This window comes from Anser cygnoides, chromosome Z, assembly GCF_040182565.1.
Source record: "Anser cygnoides isolate HZ-2024a breed goose chromosome Z, Taihu_goose_T2T_genome, whole genome shotgun sequence".
Taxonomy (NCBI): Eukaryota; Metazoa; Chordata; class Aves; order Anseriformes; family Anatidae; genus Anser; species Anser cygnoides.
Genome location: NC_089912.1, coordinates 40,597,956 through 40,613,957, shown reverse-complemented (window position 1 = coordinate 40,613,957; position 16,002 = coordinate 40,597,956). Strand labels below are relative to the sequence as shown.

The window sequence follows — 16,002 nt, the reverse complement described above, 5'->3', positions numbered from 1 at the left end:
ATATTTAAAGGCTGATTTTGTATGTGTGGATATATTCTGTTTGCCACACTTTTTTAGATGTATTTTCTGTCTTTCCTCAAGACTCACACAATAACCTTCAGATATCAAAAACACGGTGGTAATCTTACTTTATCTGAGGAGCATGAGGAAAGAAAGACTTAAAATAGTCTTTATTTTCACAAAGATCCTTTAAGGAGTATCATTAGCTCTATGCTTTGACAAAGACTACTAGACAGTGCTGACTGATAATGATGTGATTGAATCATATGGAACACAAGTCCTATGAGGAACAACTGAGGGACCTGGGGTTGTTTAGTCTGGAGAAGAGGAGGCTCAGGGGAGAGAGACCTTATTGCTCTCTACAACTACTTGAAAGGAAAGTGTGAGGAGCTGGGGGTCGGCCTCTTCTCACAGATAACTAGAGAAAGGACTAGAAGGAATGGCCTCAAATTGCTCCAGGGGAGGTTCAGGTTGGAAATCAGGAGACATTTCTTCTCAGACAGAGTAGTCAGGCATTGAAACGGGTTGCCCAGGGAGGTGGTGGAGTCACCGTCCCTGGAGGTGTTTAAGGAAGGGTTGGATGTGGTAATTAGGGATATGGTTTAGTGGGTAATATTGGTCATAGGGTGACAGTTGGTGCAGATGATCTTGGAGGTTTTTTCTAACCTTAATGATTTTATGAGTCTATGATTCGTTATCCTTTGGTATGACTTCAGCTGTAGCATGCAGAGAGTGGTGAGGCTCTGGAACAGGTTGCCCAGAGAGGCTGTGTATGCCCCATCCTTGGAGGTGTTCAAGAACACGTTGGATGAAACCCTGTACAACCTGGTCTAGTGGGTGGCATCCCTGCCCATGGCAGGGGGGGTTGGGACTAGATGATCTTTAAGGTCTCTTCCAACCTGAGCTATTCTATGATACGATATGATATGCAATTTACAGCTCTGTAATCTCTGCTAAATTATACATATTGGCTTGACAGAAGTTACACCTCCAGGCCAAAAAGGCCTGATTGATTCATTTGGTTAGTATATACCCCAAGGGTCCAAGCAGGGATTGTAAATAATTAGACCCTCTGCCCTTGGCATATGTCATGTTTTCATTCTAATACGTACTGTACAAAATTATTCATGTTAGTTGCTCCATTATTAATTCACTTTCCATCTGCTCAAAATGTGCTTGTACATAGTACTTAGCCTGGTAACCATAAGAAAACATTCTTTAAAAGCTTAAAATTGCACATTGATATAACTTGATGTAAGAGTGATATGTGACAAAGAAATTTGACATAGGATTTCCACCTCAGTCTGGGATATCCATGTTGAATTCCTCACCAGTTTTAATTCTTAATGCCTTTCTTCTGAAGTCAATATTTCACCAACTGATTTGATTAGCTGATTTGATTAACTGATTTAATAATGGTGTCCTGAATTTTATGTTTTGTATGTGTTATCAATAAAGTGTCAGAGGACAGTTTATTCTTTCATCTTTAATGCAGTTGCCTTTTTGCCTTTTTCTATATTCTCTGCTGTAAGAGAGTAAAATCTCAGATCTAAGCCCTCTGCTCTTGTGTTCCTGATGTCTACTTGACACAGCCAGCACTGAGCTGTTGTACAGCAGCTCAGTGCCTTACTTCTTTTTTTTTTTTTTTTTTTCCAGAGTTAGGCTTTTTGACCTCTTCTTTCTATTTGTTAAGTTTTCTAACATTCTTAGAATTTATACCTTGAGGAACATGTCAGTCATTTCTTGCGCGAGTGAAGATCAATGAATATTAAAAAAGCATCATGGGATTAAGCTTTTTCAGTATATTGAATTATACACTGAAATAAAATGTTTAATTCCTTGGTAGAAAATGAAGGAATTCCATTGAAATGAGAGGGCAGTACTGCAGAATTAAGCTTTGCAGAGGCACAGAAAAGCTCTATGTGGGGGACTGGTGGGAATGTGAGAAAGAGCAGTGGTATGAAAAGCTAGGATTATTTAGAATATTTTAGAAAAAAAGAGTGCCAGAGTTTTCAGTTCAATTTCTGCCCTGTAATGGTTCAGATATTTTTGTTTGTTTGTTTGTTTGTTCTCTTCCTCAGGGATTCAATTCACTATTTTGTTTTTTACTTCCCACTTCACTTCCCACCCACCTTGCACAATAATGAGAGCTTTTATAGTTAATTAGCCATGCTCACTGGTAGACAAGTTTTGGAAAACAGTGAGTAGGTGTTTTGGGCCTGTTTATTTTTTGTATAGTATATGAAAATGTTGTTTTCTAGCTTTTCCTGTTGATCTCTTGCTATTTTATTTTCTGCCCCCTACTGCACCAGTGGTCTCTGAGGTTCAAAGGACAGATTGAAACAGGCAAGATAAACTCTAAAAATTGAATTTGCTAATGTGTAAAAGCATCTGAAAGCTCAGATGTCATCTGAGTGCTTCCAGGCTGCAGCTGGAGGGAATACCCTATGGTACTGCTGTCTAGTGCAACTGGATACTTGGGAGTCTGTCCCTCTGTAACTAGAGGTAACAGAGGCAGTATCTTGGAGGACCACAAAAAGGGTTTAGGCAGATGTGTCTCCTCTAACCCATTTTCTTGTCTTTGCTATTTCAAGTATCTTAGGAAAAGATTTTGACATGCTGTGGTTTGGTTGAGGACTCTTCCTTGACTATGGTGACTTCTTCAGTACTCCTCTAGGGACTCCCTAAACTGAAATGTGGTGGTAAACACTTTTCTGATTGCCTTTTTTTTTTTTTTTTTTTTTTTGTTCTTCCTTACTCATTTACATATCACAGCTTGTTGTGGTATAAAGCAGTTCACAATTAGGCACTGACAGAAGCTGGGAGATTTACTTCAGATATTTTTTTCTTTTATTCTCAAGCCTCCTCTATTGGCACTTTAAATGTCAGTAAGTTCTCAAAATGTTTGCTTCTAAAGAGCATACTAATCTCTCCAAAGAACACCGAAGCAAAGGGTAAGTTTAACTTTTCTGCAGCTTCCTTAATAACTCCTGCTCTCTTAATAACTTCTTTAAGTATTTCTTTACTGCTCTTTTCATACCTTGATAAGTTATTGTTCCCACCATCTTTATGAGAGGCTTCTTGCTTCTGATGTGCTAAAAATCCTTTTCCCATTCATCTGTATACCTACAGTAAGTCACTTCATTTACCTTTTTATGGTTTTACTTTTAACTTGTCAGAGTTATACTGCCTTCTCACTCCTTCATGTGAACATAAATGTTATTTCTTTCTTTTTTTTTTTTTTCTTTTTCCCATTTTTGGAAGTGAGAGGAGGACGTGATTCCTTCATTAGAATGTACTTACTCTGAAATTGTGCTGTCTTCGTGCAATCTGCCAGCACTTTACCCCGTCAGCTGCACTTTTTCCTCTCCGTTCCTCTCCCCTCTGCCCTTCCCTTCCCTTCCCTCCGCCCTCCCTCTCTCCCTTCCTCTCCCTCTACCCCACCCTCTCTCTCTCCCATGGGAATACATTGTGGTGATTATTATAACAGGGGTCTTCTGTAGTTTTCTGATGACCTGTGTATGGTATGATGTTGCTTTAAACTAAATCTAGTCTTCTTATGGTCTCTCAGACAAGCTGCTGTGATAAAGTCATGTGTGATTTGCAAAACTGTATATTGTCTACATTGTGTTAGTGTGGTGTGTGTTTATGGATAGCTGAAGTGTCCTACTGTTGCTGTGCTCTCTGCTTTCAGGTTTCTCCAATATTCCCTAATGTTTTAGTAAGAACACCCATTCATGCTAGGTACTTCACTACTGCCTGAGTAACACCCTTTCTGTTTAAACATGCATTTCTGATCCCTGTATATTCATTTTTATAGTAATGAGTTAAATATAATTTTTAATGTACAGTATCCTATTCCCATACATATACTCTGCTCTTCATTTTTTCTTATATCTTTCTATGAGTGTCTGAAAATTGCTTACATGCACCATGTTTTGAAGATGTTTCTTGTATTTGTTTGTAACTGATTTATTGTACATGATTTAAAACCACATATTCTTGCTCATTAATGTGGCATTATTTTAAAGTTTATAATTTTAGAGCAAATCCAATGCTTAGCTAGGAATATGTTTACAATTGTTATTAATTCCTGCTTAAACTTTACAAACTTGCTTCTGCTTCTCCTTTTAGGATATGCCATTCATGGGTTTGTTTCCCTAGAGGGCATGTTATCCTCAGCATTGTTCCCTTCTGCACCTGTCAGTTTTCTCCATGTCTTTAGCTTAAAATTTTTTGCCAGAGGGTGGAGATCGCATAATTGAAACTTACGTACAACAAAAAAATCTATCATTCCAAATACGAGAACAGATTTATGAAACAAGACTGTGCAGAGTCTTATTTTGGTATAAGGAAGCCTTGCTTCCGTTAATCAACCTGTTCCTTAATTGACTAAGCTGAAATAAATCTCTCTTAAATTAAAGCATGTGCTTTTAGCACTGCTTAATTATATCAAATTGAATTTGCACCTGAAGTTATATAGGTAATACTTTGCCCTGGAGGTGAGCCTAAAGTTACATGGAAATTTAAACTGAAATTAGTTTGCATGCGATAACTTTGACCTTTACTTTCACCTTTGAAGATGGTGTTGGAAGATAATGTTTAAAAATGGAAGTAGATCATTATACTGGAACAAGAAAGGGCAGGAAAAAGGGAATATTTCTAACACCTTACTTGTTAAAATGACTTTTTTTTTCTAACTGAAAAATTTTGCATATGTATCACCAGGTCTTTTTTTTTTTTTTTTGTATGTACATACAATGTTCCTTGTTCTGTGAGAAAGTATTTTCTATCCTATCTCATTTCCTGTGAAATAAAGGGCATAATTCATGCTGCTTTCTGTGACAATAGGCTCAGTCTCTGTTTTTCTGTTATTCCCTGAGTGTCACTGTATTATAGAAACTATATGAAATCCTGCTCATCTGAAATCCGTATGTCAGTCTCAAAAATCTAAGCATGACTCCAGGAATGCATTTGTTTTTCTAAATGACCAATACATTAGGTGCATGTTTATATTTTGTTAATTATTAGTGCAAACAAAGGTTGAGCTTTAAGACTTCTGTGCTCTGTGATTTCAGCTTATTCACATAAACACTTTTTGTCACTATTTCAGGATAAAGCAGGAATGGAACTTCATACTGGAGTGCCGGAAGAAAGGCATTCCCCAGTCAAAATACCTTAAGAATGGCTTTGTAGACACTGATGAGAAGATCTTGGACACATATGGAAAGACTCCTCAGCTCCAGAAAAAGCGTGCACTGTCAGATGAAGCAAATAAGGACAGAAACAAGTTTATTTTTCAGCTTTCTGGGCAGCAATGGACGGTAAATATAGAAAATATGTTTTTATTGTTAAAGAGATTGGGTAGCTTTGCACTGTATCTTCTAATGCTGCAAAACATTTTTTTCATTGCCAAACATATGATAATGATGCTTTTTCCCTGTGTTAGAAGTGACAAAAGCATTTCCTGTCTTACTTTAAACTAGTGGTTTAGTTTTCAAATATGCTAAATACTGTAAAGGCCCTACTTATATACACAGTTTTTTTTTTTCTCTTTCCCAAGCTCTGTTCAAATCTAAACTAATATTAACATCAATACACAATGGTCTTGCTGAAAAAAGAACTTTGTGCTTCTGGTTATATATTAAGTTAAATACAAGCTTAAAAATGAGCTCTGAGTTAATGCTAGTTTGAAATTCAGCAAAAGGGGGACTACAGTTTGCCTGGAGTTTCCTAGAGTTGTTAATGATTTGCCTGAAATGTACGTAAAATGCACATTGCTTTATTAAGGAGACAGGCTTTTTTATTAGAATATTAGAATTAGATTTTTATTTTTGTGTAGTTTATCATTTTGAAATGGATTTTTGAAATTTTCATTAAGAAAAGTGCAAATGAAAAAGCCAATCTATAAGGTGAATAAATCTTATCTAGTAAACAATTATTTTGGTTGACCTGAAACATAACTTTGTCCTAGACTTGAACTTTGATGTGAAAGTCTTTTCGTTTTCAGCTTTAGTTCTTTTCTTACTGTAATTCTTTTCTGAATAAACAAAATGTAAGCAAAATTTCTGTAAAATAAAAAATTATAGTTCCCATCTAGCTCTAGAAAGGAGAACATAATGCCAATTATTTATCTGGTGGGATTGGTTGCTGGAGTGATATTATGTCTTAGCTTTCAAGGACCTTGGATATTGACAATGATGTTAAAGCTGTGTAGTTTCATAATGCACACTGTCTTATATTTTAAACTTTTTATGTGTATTTGAAGGGGAAAACAAAAGAGGACACTCCTTGGACACTGATATTGTACCACCTGCAGATATTTACTTTGCATCACGAAGCAGAGAACTGCATTAACTAAAACTTTTTCTTCTCTTTTGCCAATAGGTTAACATTTTGTTTTGCTATCATAAACATGGCTTTACATTAAGAAGCAAAATGAAACATATATAGTTTACTGTGTTTTCCAGGGTATTTCATTTCAATATAACATGTTGAAAGATCACGTTTCAGGGATATTGGTGTATGGTTACATACATTGTGCCATCTTGAGCAGTACAATCTTAACCATCACGAACTTTCATTCTGTCTTCATATCATATGTGGGCTTATCACACAACCATTGTGTATTGTTGTCCCGATCTAGCTTGGCTAAAAATATCTTGCTTTCTCAGCAAGATATTTTGACATAATTCAGATGTCTGCAGACAAAGATAAAATCAAAACTGTTTTGTTTATAGAAGACCATTGGTCTTTCAAAGTCAAAGAGCACTGGCAGTCTCTAACAGGTGAAAATTATTTTAAAAATATGAAAATCCACTTGACAAAGTTCTGAAGGAAATATATTTCCCCTTAATGTAATTTTCTCAAATATGTACGTTGGTTATTCAGATAATATAATTTCTTTACATTTTTTTTCTTTTAAATGTCAGCTGTTACTTCCAAAACAAATAAAGAATCAGACATGACACTCTTTTCCTCTATGAGCCCTTCAGAAGAAATTGCACTTAAAGAAAATGCATTTCCAAAATATACAACCAAAGCTGTACTGGCTGACAATTTGCGTGTAGAAATATCCATGGACATGGCACAGTTTCATCCCAAAATCCTGTTTTTTTTGTGTAGCCAGGAGCTGTGGTGTCAATTGCATTTTAGTTTTTGTTATTGATTTTGCACATAAATACATCTATGAGTTGAAAGTCTGGGAGATTAAGCACTCAGACACTAGATGTCAAAACCGGGCTTGCTTGTTAGTATTGCAGGGACTTAACTAGCTTGTTTTCATATTGGCTGGTCTCTTACATTTGGCAGCAGTGAACAGCACAGCCCCACTAAGTGCCCTTTTGGGAACTAGCTGCTGAATTGTCTCTCTCTCTCATTTTTAGCTGGTAAGTATTTCTATTACATTTCTCCTTTCCTCTCATCAATGAAGCAGTAATATATCCTCTAGACATTAGACAGGTAAATCTGGGTAGGTTGTTGGTATGACTTACAGGTTTAATTTTGAGAACTGGGCTTGGTTCTAGGCTCTACCAGTTTTCTTTCTGAATGCTGTGAAGTTAAGTCTCACAGAAGAGTAATCCCCAGCACAGGGATTTTGCAAGAAGAAAGTAAGTAGCTTTACCATATCCTTCCCAGAAGTCTCCATGTAAGGTCTGTCATTAGAAACTTCAACAGCAAATGAGCTGAGCACACAAATCAACTAATTGAGCTATTTGAAATGTTGCAGCCAATTAAAATTATAGCTTATACCAGGTACTCATCAGTACACATGTTGTCTAGACGGTAAAAATGTAGACACGTTACAAAGAGGCTATTGTTTCTTGCTTCAGATCTGTAGAGCATAGCAGGGAATCTGGCTCACTGACTCTGCACTGTTGAGTGCAAGCTTAAAAATAGGTCCCATAAAATGTTTAACTGTGTACTGGAATAGCTTGGACAAGTATTTTGAAAATCATCTGGAGAGTGCTCTTTTGAAAATCTTCTTGGGTCTCCTTTGCAGAACCTTAGGAACAGAGGAAATCAAAGTAGGTCACACATTTTGAATTCCTAATAGGAATTCCTTCCTTAAGGACCTCCATGCCACCTATTTTCTACTTTTCAAATGTTATTGAAATGCTAATGTATTTTAATTAAGTGGAAACTCACTATTCCTTTTAGTTATAAAGTAATTATTTTAACATCTCTGAGAAAGATAAAACTCATAGAATGAATATTAGGTTAAATAAATTGGGACTGAGTACAAGCTAGAGAGACTAGGACTTGAATTCTAGGGAAATGCAGATCCATAATTCCTTGTGGATCATTAATTCTTTTTAGTTATGCTTCACTTTTAAGTTAATTTTTGAGACATAATTTAAGCCTGCAGTTGTCTTAAGTCACTATGGGTTTATAAGTTTGGTTGCAATGTCTTAATGGAAATCTTCTGAACAACAATGCTGTAAGCAGTATCAATATCAAGCCATTACAGCTGAAGAAATTGTACTCACTGAGACTCTCTGAATCTGAAAATAACTTGGGCATTGTTTTGGTTATGCCTCTCTAGAATGGGTAACTTCTGGCTATGGGTTTTGGTTGATAACTGCAGCAATGAGATAGATTTACCTTTGTCTGTCAGAACTCCACAACGAAGAGGTTGTGTGACAACATTCAAAAGATTCAGTGGTCCTTGTTTCCTCTTTTATATACCAACCAAATATTTATGACTCAAATGTCTACATCCCTGTGTGATGCATTTCTGCAAGCTGGGAACAGTATTAATTAATATTTATACTTAGCTGTTGAAATAAACAACAACAAAAAATAAAGGAGAGAAAAGATCTTACAACAACAAACAGGCTAGTCTCATAATCTGACACTGTGAAAGAAGTCAGAGTTTTCTCTTTTTAAAAAATGTGCAGAACCCATTTGTATTGCCCGCAACAGCGAGTCTCTTAAATCCTCTTGTGTTTACAAAAGCCATGGGACTTGTTGTCATGAGAAGAGTATACTGAGCCACAAGTAAGTTGGAGTTCCAAAGGTATGTTTCAGAAACTGTTATTTCTCTAAGAGTTTTCCAAGCAAACTCCCTGTAAAAGAGAGCTCTTCAGGGACTTTGGACTCTTGAATTGTACATTCGAATTACTTGCCTAGGAGAGAATGATGAAGAATTGATGAAACACTTAATTGAGATCCTTTGTACATGGAAGCTTGTATCTACTGAATTAAATTATTTCTTCAGAGAAACAGCACGGCTATTAGAGCTGAATGAAAACTGTAGAAAATAACACTATGAATATTCATATGAATTTTTCAATGAATTTACTTTAACTGTTTATTCCTTTCTGAGCATTTGCTTTCTGCTTCTAACTAATGAATGTTTATTCTCTAGCGGATCAGTGATTTTAAATGATTTTCAGAAAAAGTTCAGGAAAAACAACTTTTGTGAATTTGCAATATTAGTGGTGATTTGCAAATGAGTGGTGATGATGTTCACTCAAATGCAGAACAGGGCTCTACTTGGCTGTGATGATTTTCCTCAGCAGAGGATCTGGTTTAACAGATTTAAACAACTTAAATATCAAATGTACACAACAAATGAATGAATGAGTGATGGAAAAATTCTTTACTAGTAAATCATGATCTTCTTCATATCATTTCTTCACAGAAAATGTTAGCAAATTAATTACTAGATTTGTATTTGTTTTCTATTTTTACCATCTGACATGCTCTGTCTTTTTGCTGAGAACAGAGAATTTCCATTTATTTCCAGCAGTTAGTGACAGCGAGGAATTTGTTTGCCACAACAAATTGAATAGAATCACTGCATTAAATGAACAGAGAAAATCTCTCAGGCTTATTTCACTTCCAGAGATTTTCTTTTTAATTATTATTATTATTTTTTTTCTTCCCAAGACCTAAAAACTGCCTAACCCAGTTTTGGAGCTAGATCCAATGATTCTCAAAGATGAGAGAAATTTGGACCCAATGTTTTGTTTTGGTCAGTGACAGGTAAAATTACAGGGCTAGGAATAGAAGCAGAATTTAAAATTTTCAGAGCTGAATACTTTGGTCACAGTTTTAATTCAGGCTCATGTCTGCCAGGTAAATTCTCTTCTAATTAGAAATAGTAAAATCAGCACTGGTTGTAGGTTTGCTATTTATTTCCTTTTCATACTCCACCTCCTCCCATCCCCCAGTCAAAGGAGTTTGTTATTGTTTTGCTGTTAAAGGCAAAAGACTGGCTATCCTCCAAGTGTCAGTCTTCATGGAGTAATTTATCAGCAGGCTGCCAGCTTTAGCATGGCAGCAGAAGATTACAAAAGAACACAAGGGAATCAGAGAGTAAAGCAAATATAAAACTTGTGCAAATTTCTCTTCCCATTCGTATCTAGTTTGTAAATGAAGTAAAATATCACACCAGCAACACAAAAAAAATATGGTAAGGTGGAGAATGTTAAAGAAAAGCACATTATAGCAAAGATTTTGTAAACTCAGATTTGGAAATTGTAAATATGATTATAAGATATAAAGAAAAAATCCAAAGAGAAAATGAGTGTGGACAACTGGTAGAAGAATGGAACCTGGTTCCATTCTTTTAACTTTATGCCTGAATTTATGTCAGTTATTGCACAAGAATCTCGGCACTATTTAAACAACAGTTACTAAAGATTTTTTTAAAACCTTTTTCTCATTAATCATAGACAAACTTAAATATTTTGTCTATTTTTTTTTTTCTGAAGGAGCTGGGCAGCTTTATCTTTATCTGAGAGTGATTTTTGTTCTCCATTGTCTTTTAAATATAAAAAGAAGTTTGTGGGGTACCCCCTTTGGTCTGGGAGAACTGTGGGTTTGTTGGCTTCATAGGGGCAAGTGTTATCCTTTGCTCCCAGCTGCATTTGACAGTCAGGAGCTGGAAGATAGTCTGTTTTGATAACAAGGTATCAAAAAACAGCAGGTCACTGGAATAGACCAAGACAGACCTAGGCTGTGGCACAACAGCAGAAATAAAGTGGCAAATAATATCTGGTTCCCAGACATTTTTTTCTCCTGTATTAATGTTATGCATCTCCTTTCTTAGTGAATTAGGGTTCTTTCTTACAGTAGTATCTCTAATACTCCAGTTAATGTTATTATTCCCTATGTCATACATTTTCAGTTCTGTAAAGCTGAGAAAAGCAATACTAACTGAATTTGCAGTGGCATTTATTCTTTTATTTTGTTGTAGAAAAATGTGCAGTATTGAAGGTGCGCTGGTGGAAACCCACACCAGAAAGATGGAAAGATTTCTCCTTACTTGTCCTAAGGCGTTTAAGCTATTTTATTTTTCAACTGCCATAAACTGACAAATATGAAAGATGGATCACAATGCAATATACACGTAGTTAGAAAATGAAGCAAGAAATGAAATGATCCATATCAGACATGGAAAGGCAGGTAGAAAGGCAGAACTACATATATAGGCTAAGTGTCTGCATATGTATATTTGAAAAGAACTGAAATATGAGACAGCAACAACCAAATAAAGAAAAAAAAGTGATCATCAGTCCAGGATATCTTTAATTAATTAGAAGTTTTAATTTATCTAAGAGTTAAGCAACACTGCTCTTAGTTCAGAATTAAACAAAACAAAACCAAACAAACCAACAAAACCCCACAATTTAAGTGCATCACTCTAGTTAATGTCTTGGGGCATCTATGAAACTTAGATGGAAAAAATACCAAACAGCAATTTCTACTGTGTAGAATTCTTTATTCACAGAAAAATATATTGGAAGGTGTAAAAGAATTAAAGGCTTAAATTATTGCACCTCTTTTTATGGAGCAAAGTTAGCTCCTCTTCACAATTATTTATTCCAGATGTTACTAACATAAAATGATATAAAATCCAGGGCAGACTGGTAAATTATGTGCTGGTTTAGTAAGTTGACTTTAAGTGTTCTGACCTTCAGCTTTATGAAATGATTTTTATCTGATTCAGTTAAAGGGATTTGGTGACACAATTCAAAGAAGTGTACATCTGAACTCAATACTAATTAACTAAAGCAATTTTTTAAGAATTAAAGGCTCTAAAACCTTCAGCCAATTTAGCTGTTATACTTTGGAAATTTTGAACAGATAAAATATTGTGTGAAAATTACCCAGAAGCAAATTTATTTGCTGTGTATTTAAAACAATCCTAAAAATGTTAAAGAAAATAAATTCTCTATGACTAAAATAAGAACTAATTGCAATGGTTGACTGATTTAAAAGTTGAATATTTTTGTTCTTATTAAAAGAAACAAATGAGCAAAAATCCTCAAACTGTTGAAATGACTTATGAAGTTAAGTTACATATTTGAAATAACACTTTCAATAAATGACGTGTATTTATCCTATCTGAAATGTTTCTATTCCTTGGACCATGTTCCATCTTGGCAAAAAAATTTTGTATCCTCGTCAGGTATTAAGAAGACACTTTTTGTTTTAGTGGCAAAACCTATATCAATAATCTCCATACACCCACAATTTTGTTCCCATGTTGCATTTTACCATATCTTGAAGTATGAATTAAAGCAGTAAAATGTGTTTTAGAAAAATTCTCCAGCTGGAAAAGGGAAATAATATGGGAGGCACCAAACAGCTGAATGTTTCAAATAGGTTTCAGTTTTAGAGCAAAATAATCGCATTAATAGCTAAAAAAAAAGATTATGTGGTGACAGACATCTGCAATACTCATCAAAAGACAAATCCTATGAATATTTGGCAAAATGATGTTCTACATCAAGATAATTTAGGGAAAGTGTTGAGATTTGGCCATGGGAATTCTTTTCACTCTATTTAGAAACATGACAGAACAAAATTCTATCTTGATGATTTCTATTTATATAATCTTATTTACAGGAATTTCCAGAATATCTGAAAGACCAGACCTTTCTGAAAGAATGGCATGTAAGCAATACATTGATTCAAACCATTCCAGACTACATTGCTTTGTTTCAAGATCTGAGAGTTCTGGAGCTGTCAAAAAACCAAATCAACCATCTCCCAGTGGAAATTGGTATGTTGGTTCAAACTATTCAGTTATTTATACATGTGCCATCTAACTATATTGGCGGAAAATTAACATTCATAAATATTCTTATTCATCTCCTGATAATTATGTTCTCACTTTTTTTTCTTTTTTCTTTTTTTTTGTCTCAATTAACAGTCACGTCTAAATTTTTATGGTTAGCTGGTTGTGGCTATAGTTGCTGAATTGCATGGTCTTAGTATGGTCCAAATGTGGGAACAGGTAACCCACATTTTTGCTGACTATGGGACAACTATTCAGTAGACGGATAATACTTTCTGAGAAGAGGTGGTGTTTTATGTTTGTCAAGGGTTAGGAAAAATAGAAATAGTATTACAAGCAAAATGAATTGAAACATAAGATTGTGGTAATAACAAATCTAGAAATATAATCTCGCATAAAATCCATCTTTTCAATTTTGTAATTGGTTCAGTAACAATTCCTATCAATAAACTGGTATTTCCAACATGACAACAGGGTTTTTAGAGAGATTACGTAATTCTTAACTCTTCTATACACCTTTTCTGTTTTAAGCTATACAATAATAATAATAACTTTAGTACTTGGCTCTTGTGTTTTCTGATCTTAAAGCATAAGAAACAGAAAGCCTGTGATGGTTTGAGAGGGATTTCCTGCCCTTTGGACTGTTTGGGAGAGCGCTGCTCTAATCGGTGGTACCTTTGAGAGCTGAAGGAATTGGGTGTACTACGAGGGTTTATGGGCCCCTGAGAGTCAAATCCATGCACCTATGTGTACTGACACCTTGACCTTTGTTTTCAAATATAGTAGTCCTAAATTTTCCCTTTGCCTGGTAATCCGTATGTACACTGTGAATTAATATCTTTCAGACAATGAATGAAGACTAAAGCCTTCATCTTCATTGTTATCATATGTTTATGCGAGAAAAACAGGAAGAAAGGGAGAGTGCATCCTGCAACACAGAAGGAACTGCTAGATTTTCTGCCAGACAGAGTAACACTAATGATTTTGATTTATTTACTAATGTTACTGTTTATACAGAAAATTTCCCACTGACATTGAGATATATTTTTTAGTTTCAACCTGGCAGATAAATATACTAACAAATCATAAGCAAGGCATGAATAGGAGATAATGGACATAAAATAAACAATAACTGTTTTGTCAGCACTTTGACTACAGAACTCAGACAGGTCAGTGAGATTAATGGACTAACACCTTCCACCTGGTAGTGAAGAAGAAAAGCAAAAAAAGCACAGTCCTCTTCCAGAGGCCTTAAAACCTGGGGGGGCGGGGGGGAGAGAGAATAGAGTTTTGAGGGGTAGCTGTTTAGCAATCAAGGTAGGCAGAGACCAAGAAAGCTTTTTGTTTCTTTTTCTTAAATTCTTGTAATTTGGGTCATTGGCAATGAAAAAGATCACACAGAAAAAGTGATCATGAGTGATAATAAAGTCTGTTTCCAGAATAAAGATGCACAAACAGATCATTCTACCATAACCGATTCCTGTAGAGGGCAATTTAAAGGGCACAACAGACACCTTTCTTGGGAAACAAGGAAGAAATTTTCAGGTGCTCTGAGTAGCAATCACTATTCTTTCACTTGCATTTAAATTATTGGAATTTTGCTCAGTATTTTTGTGCTATCCCCATTCATCCACTTTCCCTCCAATCTATACTCATCCCTCCAGGGTAAACACAAGATGTTGATTTCTTCCTTTCAATATTTTTGTTGCTGCTATTTTTTTTTTTAATGCAAATGTTTGATTTGAAGGGCTATTGAATGCTAGACAACTGTAGTTTGCTTGCTTCAGGCACAATGCTACAGCACTCAGCACTCTCCTGTTCATTAACAGTGAACTCTTGTTCAGATTTTTTTTCTATTCCCAAGATTCATCAAATGAGAGGAAGCATGACTGTACTAAACCCTCATCTGTAGAAACCTGGATTTGAAACCTATGGTGTCTTTTGAGACACCACATCATACAGTAGTCACATCAGAGCAGCAGTTCTAGTACATTCAGACAAAGACCTTGATTCACTGATGATATTTAAAGAGAAATAATACAACAAATCCCCTTCTGGACTATGTAGCTAAACTATTAACTTTATTTTTTGCCCAAACTGTTTAATAACTTTCAGTTTTAGTCCATGTCCTATTAGGCTAGGACTTATTAGTAGCACAACTGCTACATCTACTAGTAGCACAATGAAGCTGCTCTTGTTATGGTGTAAATTACAAAGAATTTTTTCTCTCAATTTGTATAATCTCTTTATGGACATGTAAATTGATGTGCTTCCAAATGGTGGTAGGTAAGTTTTTATTTCCTACATACTGGAAATGCTTGTTATCTTAATAAGACCTTATTTAAAAAAAAAGTTGGAGATATATATATATTTTTCTGCTACTTTAAAATGAAACCTCAGACTTTAGTCCTCTAACTGCTAAATTATCGCAGGGAAAATAATCTATGTGTGTTTGGCTTTGGAGCTCTGTTTTAGCAAAGAGTGACAATTGGGTGCTAAATCAGAAGTTAAGGTCTCTGGAAAGGTTAAGTGCTAAGGTATCTATCTTTTTGTGTTCCATTTACAAAACAGCCACAAGTAGGTAAATATCACAACTAAAACATACTTGAGAGTAATGACAGATGGTTGAAGTTGGCAGTGACATGCACGCTGTCAAATCTTTAATCTTCAGCCAGAATTGGAGCCGAGTTTAGACCAACAAATCATCCAGCAGAAGCTAAACTGGCGAGCTGTGTTTGGGCTACTTTTGATTCTAACAAGATGTCTTTAAAAGCGTGAGAGAGCAGATCATAAGAATATTTTCAATTAAAAAAAAGAAAAAGGTATTGCTGCAGTAGCAGGCTGTGAACTAAAATATCTGAGGGAACTGAAGTTCATGTTTTACTTGATTTAGAAGCAGCTTCAGAGAAAAGACTAAAACCCATTCTCAGATACTTCAAACAACTCTCTCAGCTATAATTATCTATGCA

At 35.3% G+C, this 16,002-nt stretch overlaps 1 protein-coding gene across 3 annotated transcripts in view; it reads left to right on the top strand.

Moving 5' to 3' along the window:
- The window catches only part of LRRC2 (leucine rich repeat containing 2), a 154,806-nt gene that overhangs the window by 100,796 nt on the left and 38,008 nt on the right, over window positions 1-16,002 (top strand). For 2 of the 3 annotated variants that reach the window (XM_066988126.1, XM_066988125.1), the window contains exons 3-4: window positions 5,114-5,324; window positions 12,862-13,018. In XM_066988126.1, coding sequence (XP_066844227.1) covers window positions 5,114-5,324; window positions 12,862-13,018 — 368 coding nt within the window. Of the gene's footprint in view, window positions 1-2,886; window positions 2,955-5,113; window positions 5,325-12,861; window positions 13,019-16,002 lie in introns of those variants that run through there. The other variant, XM_066988127.1, reaches the window with a different exon arrangement.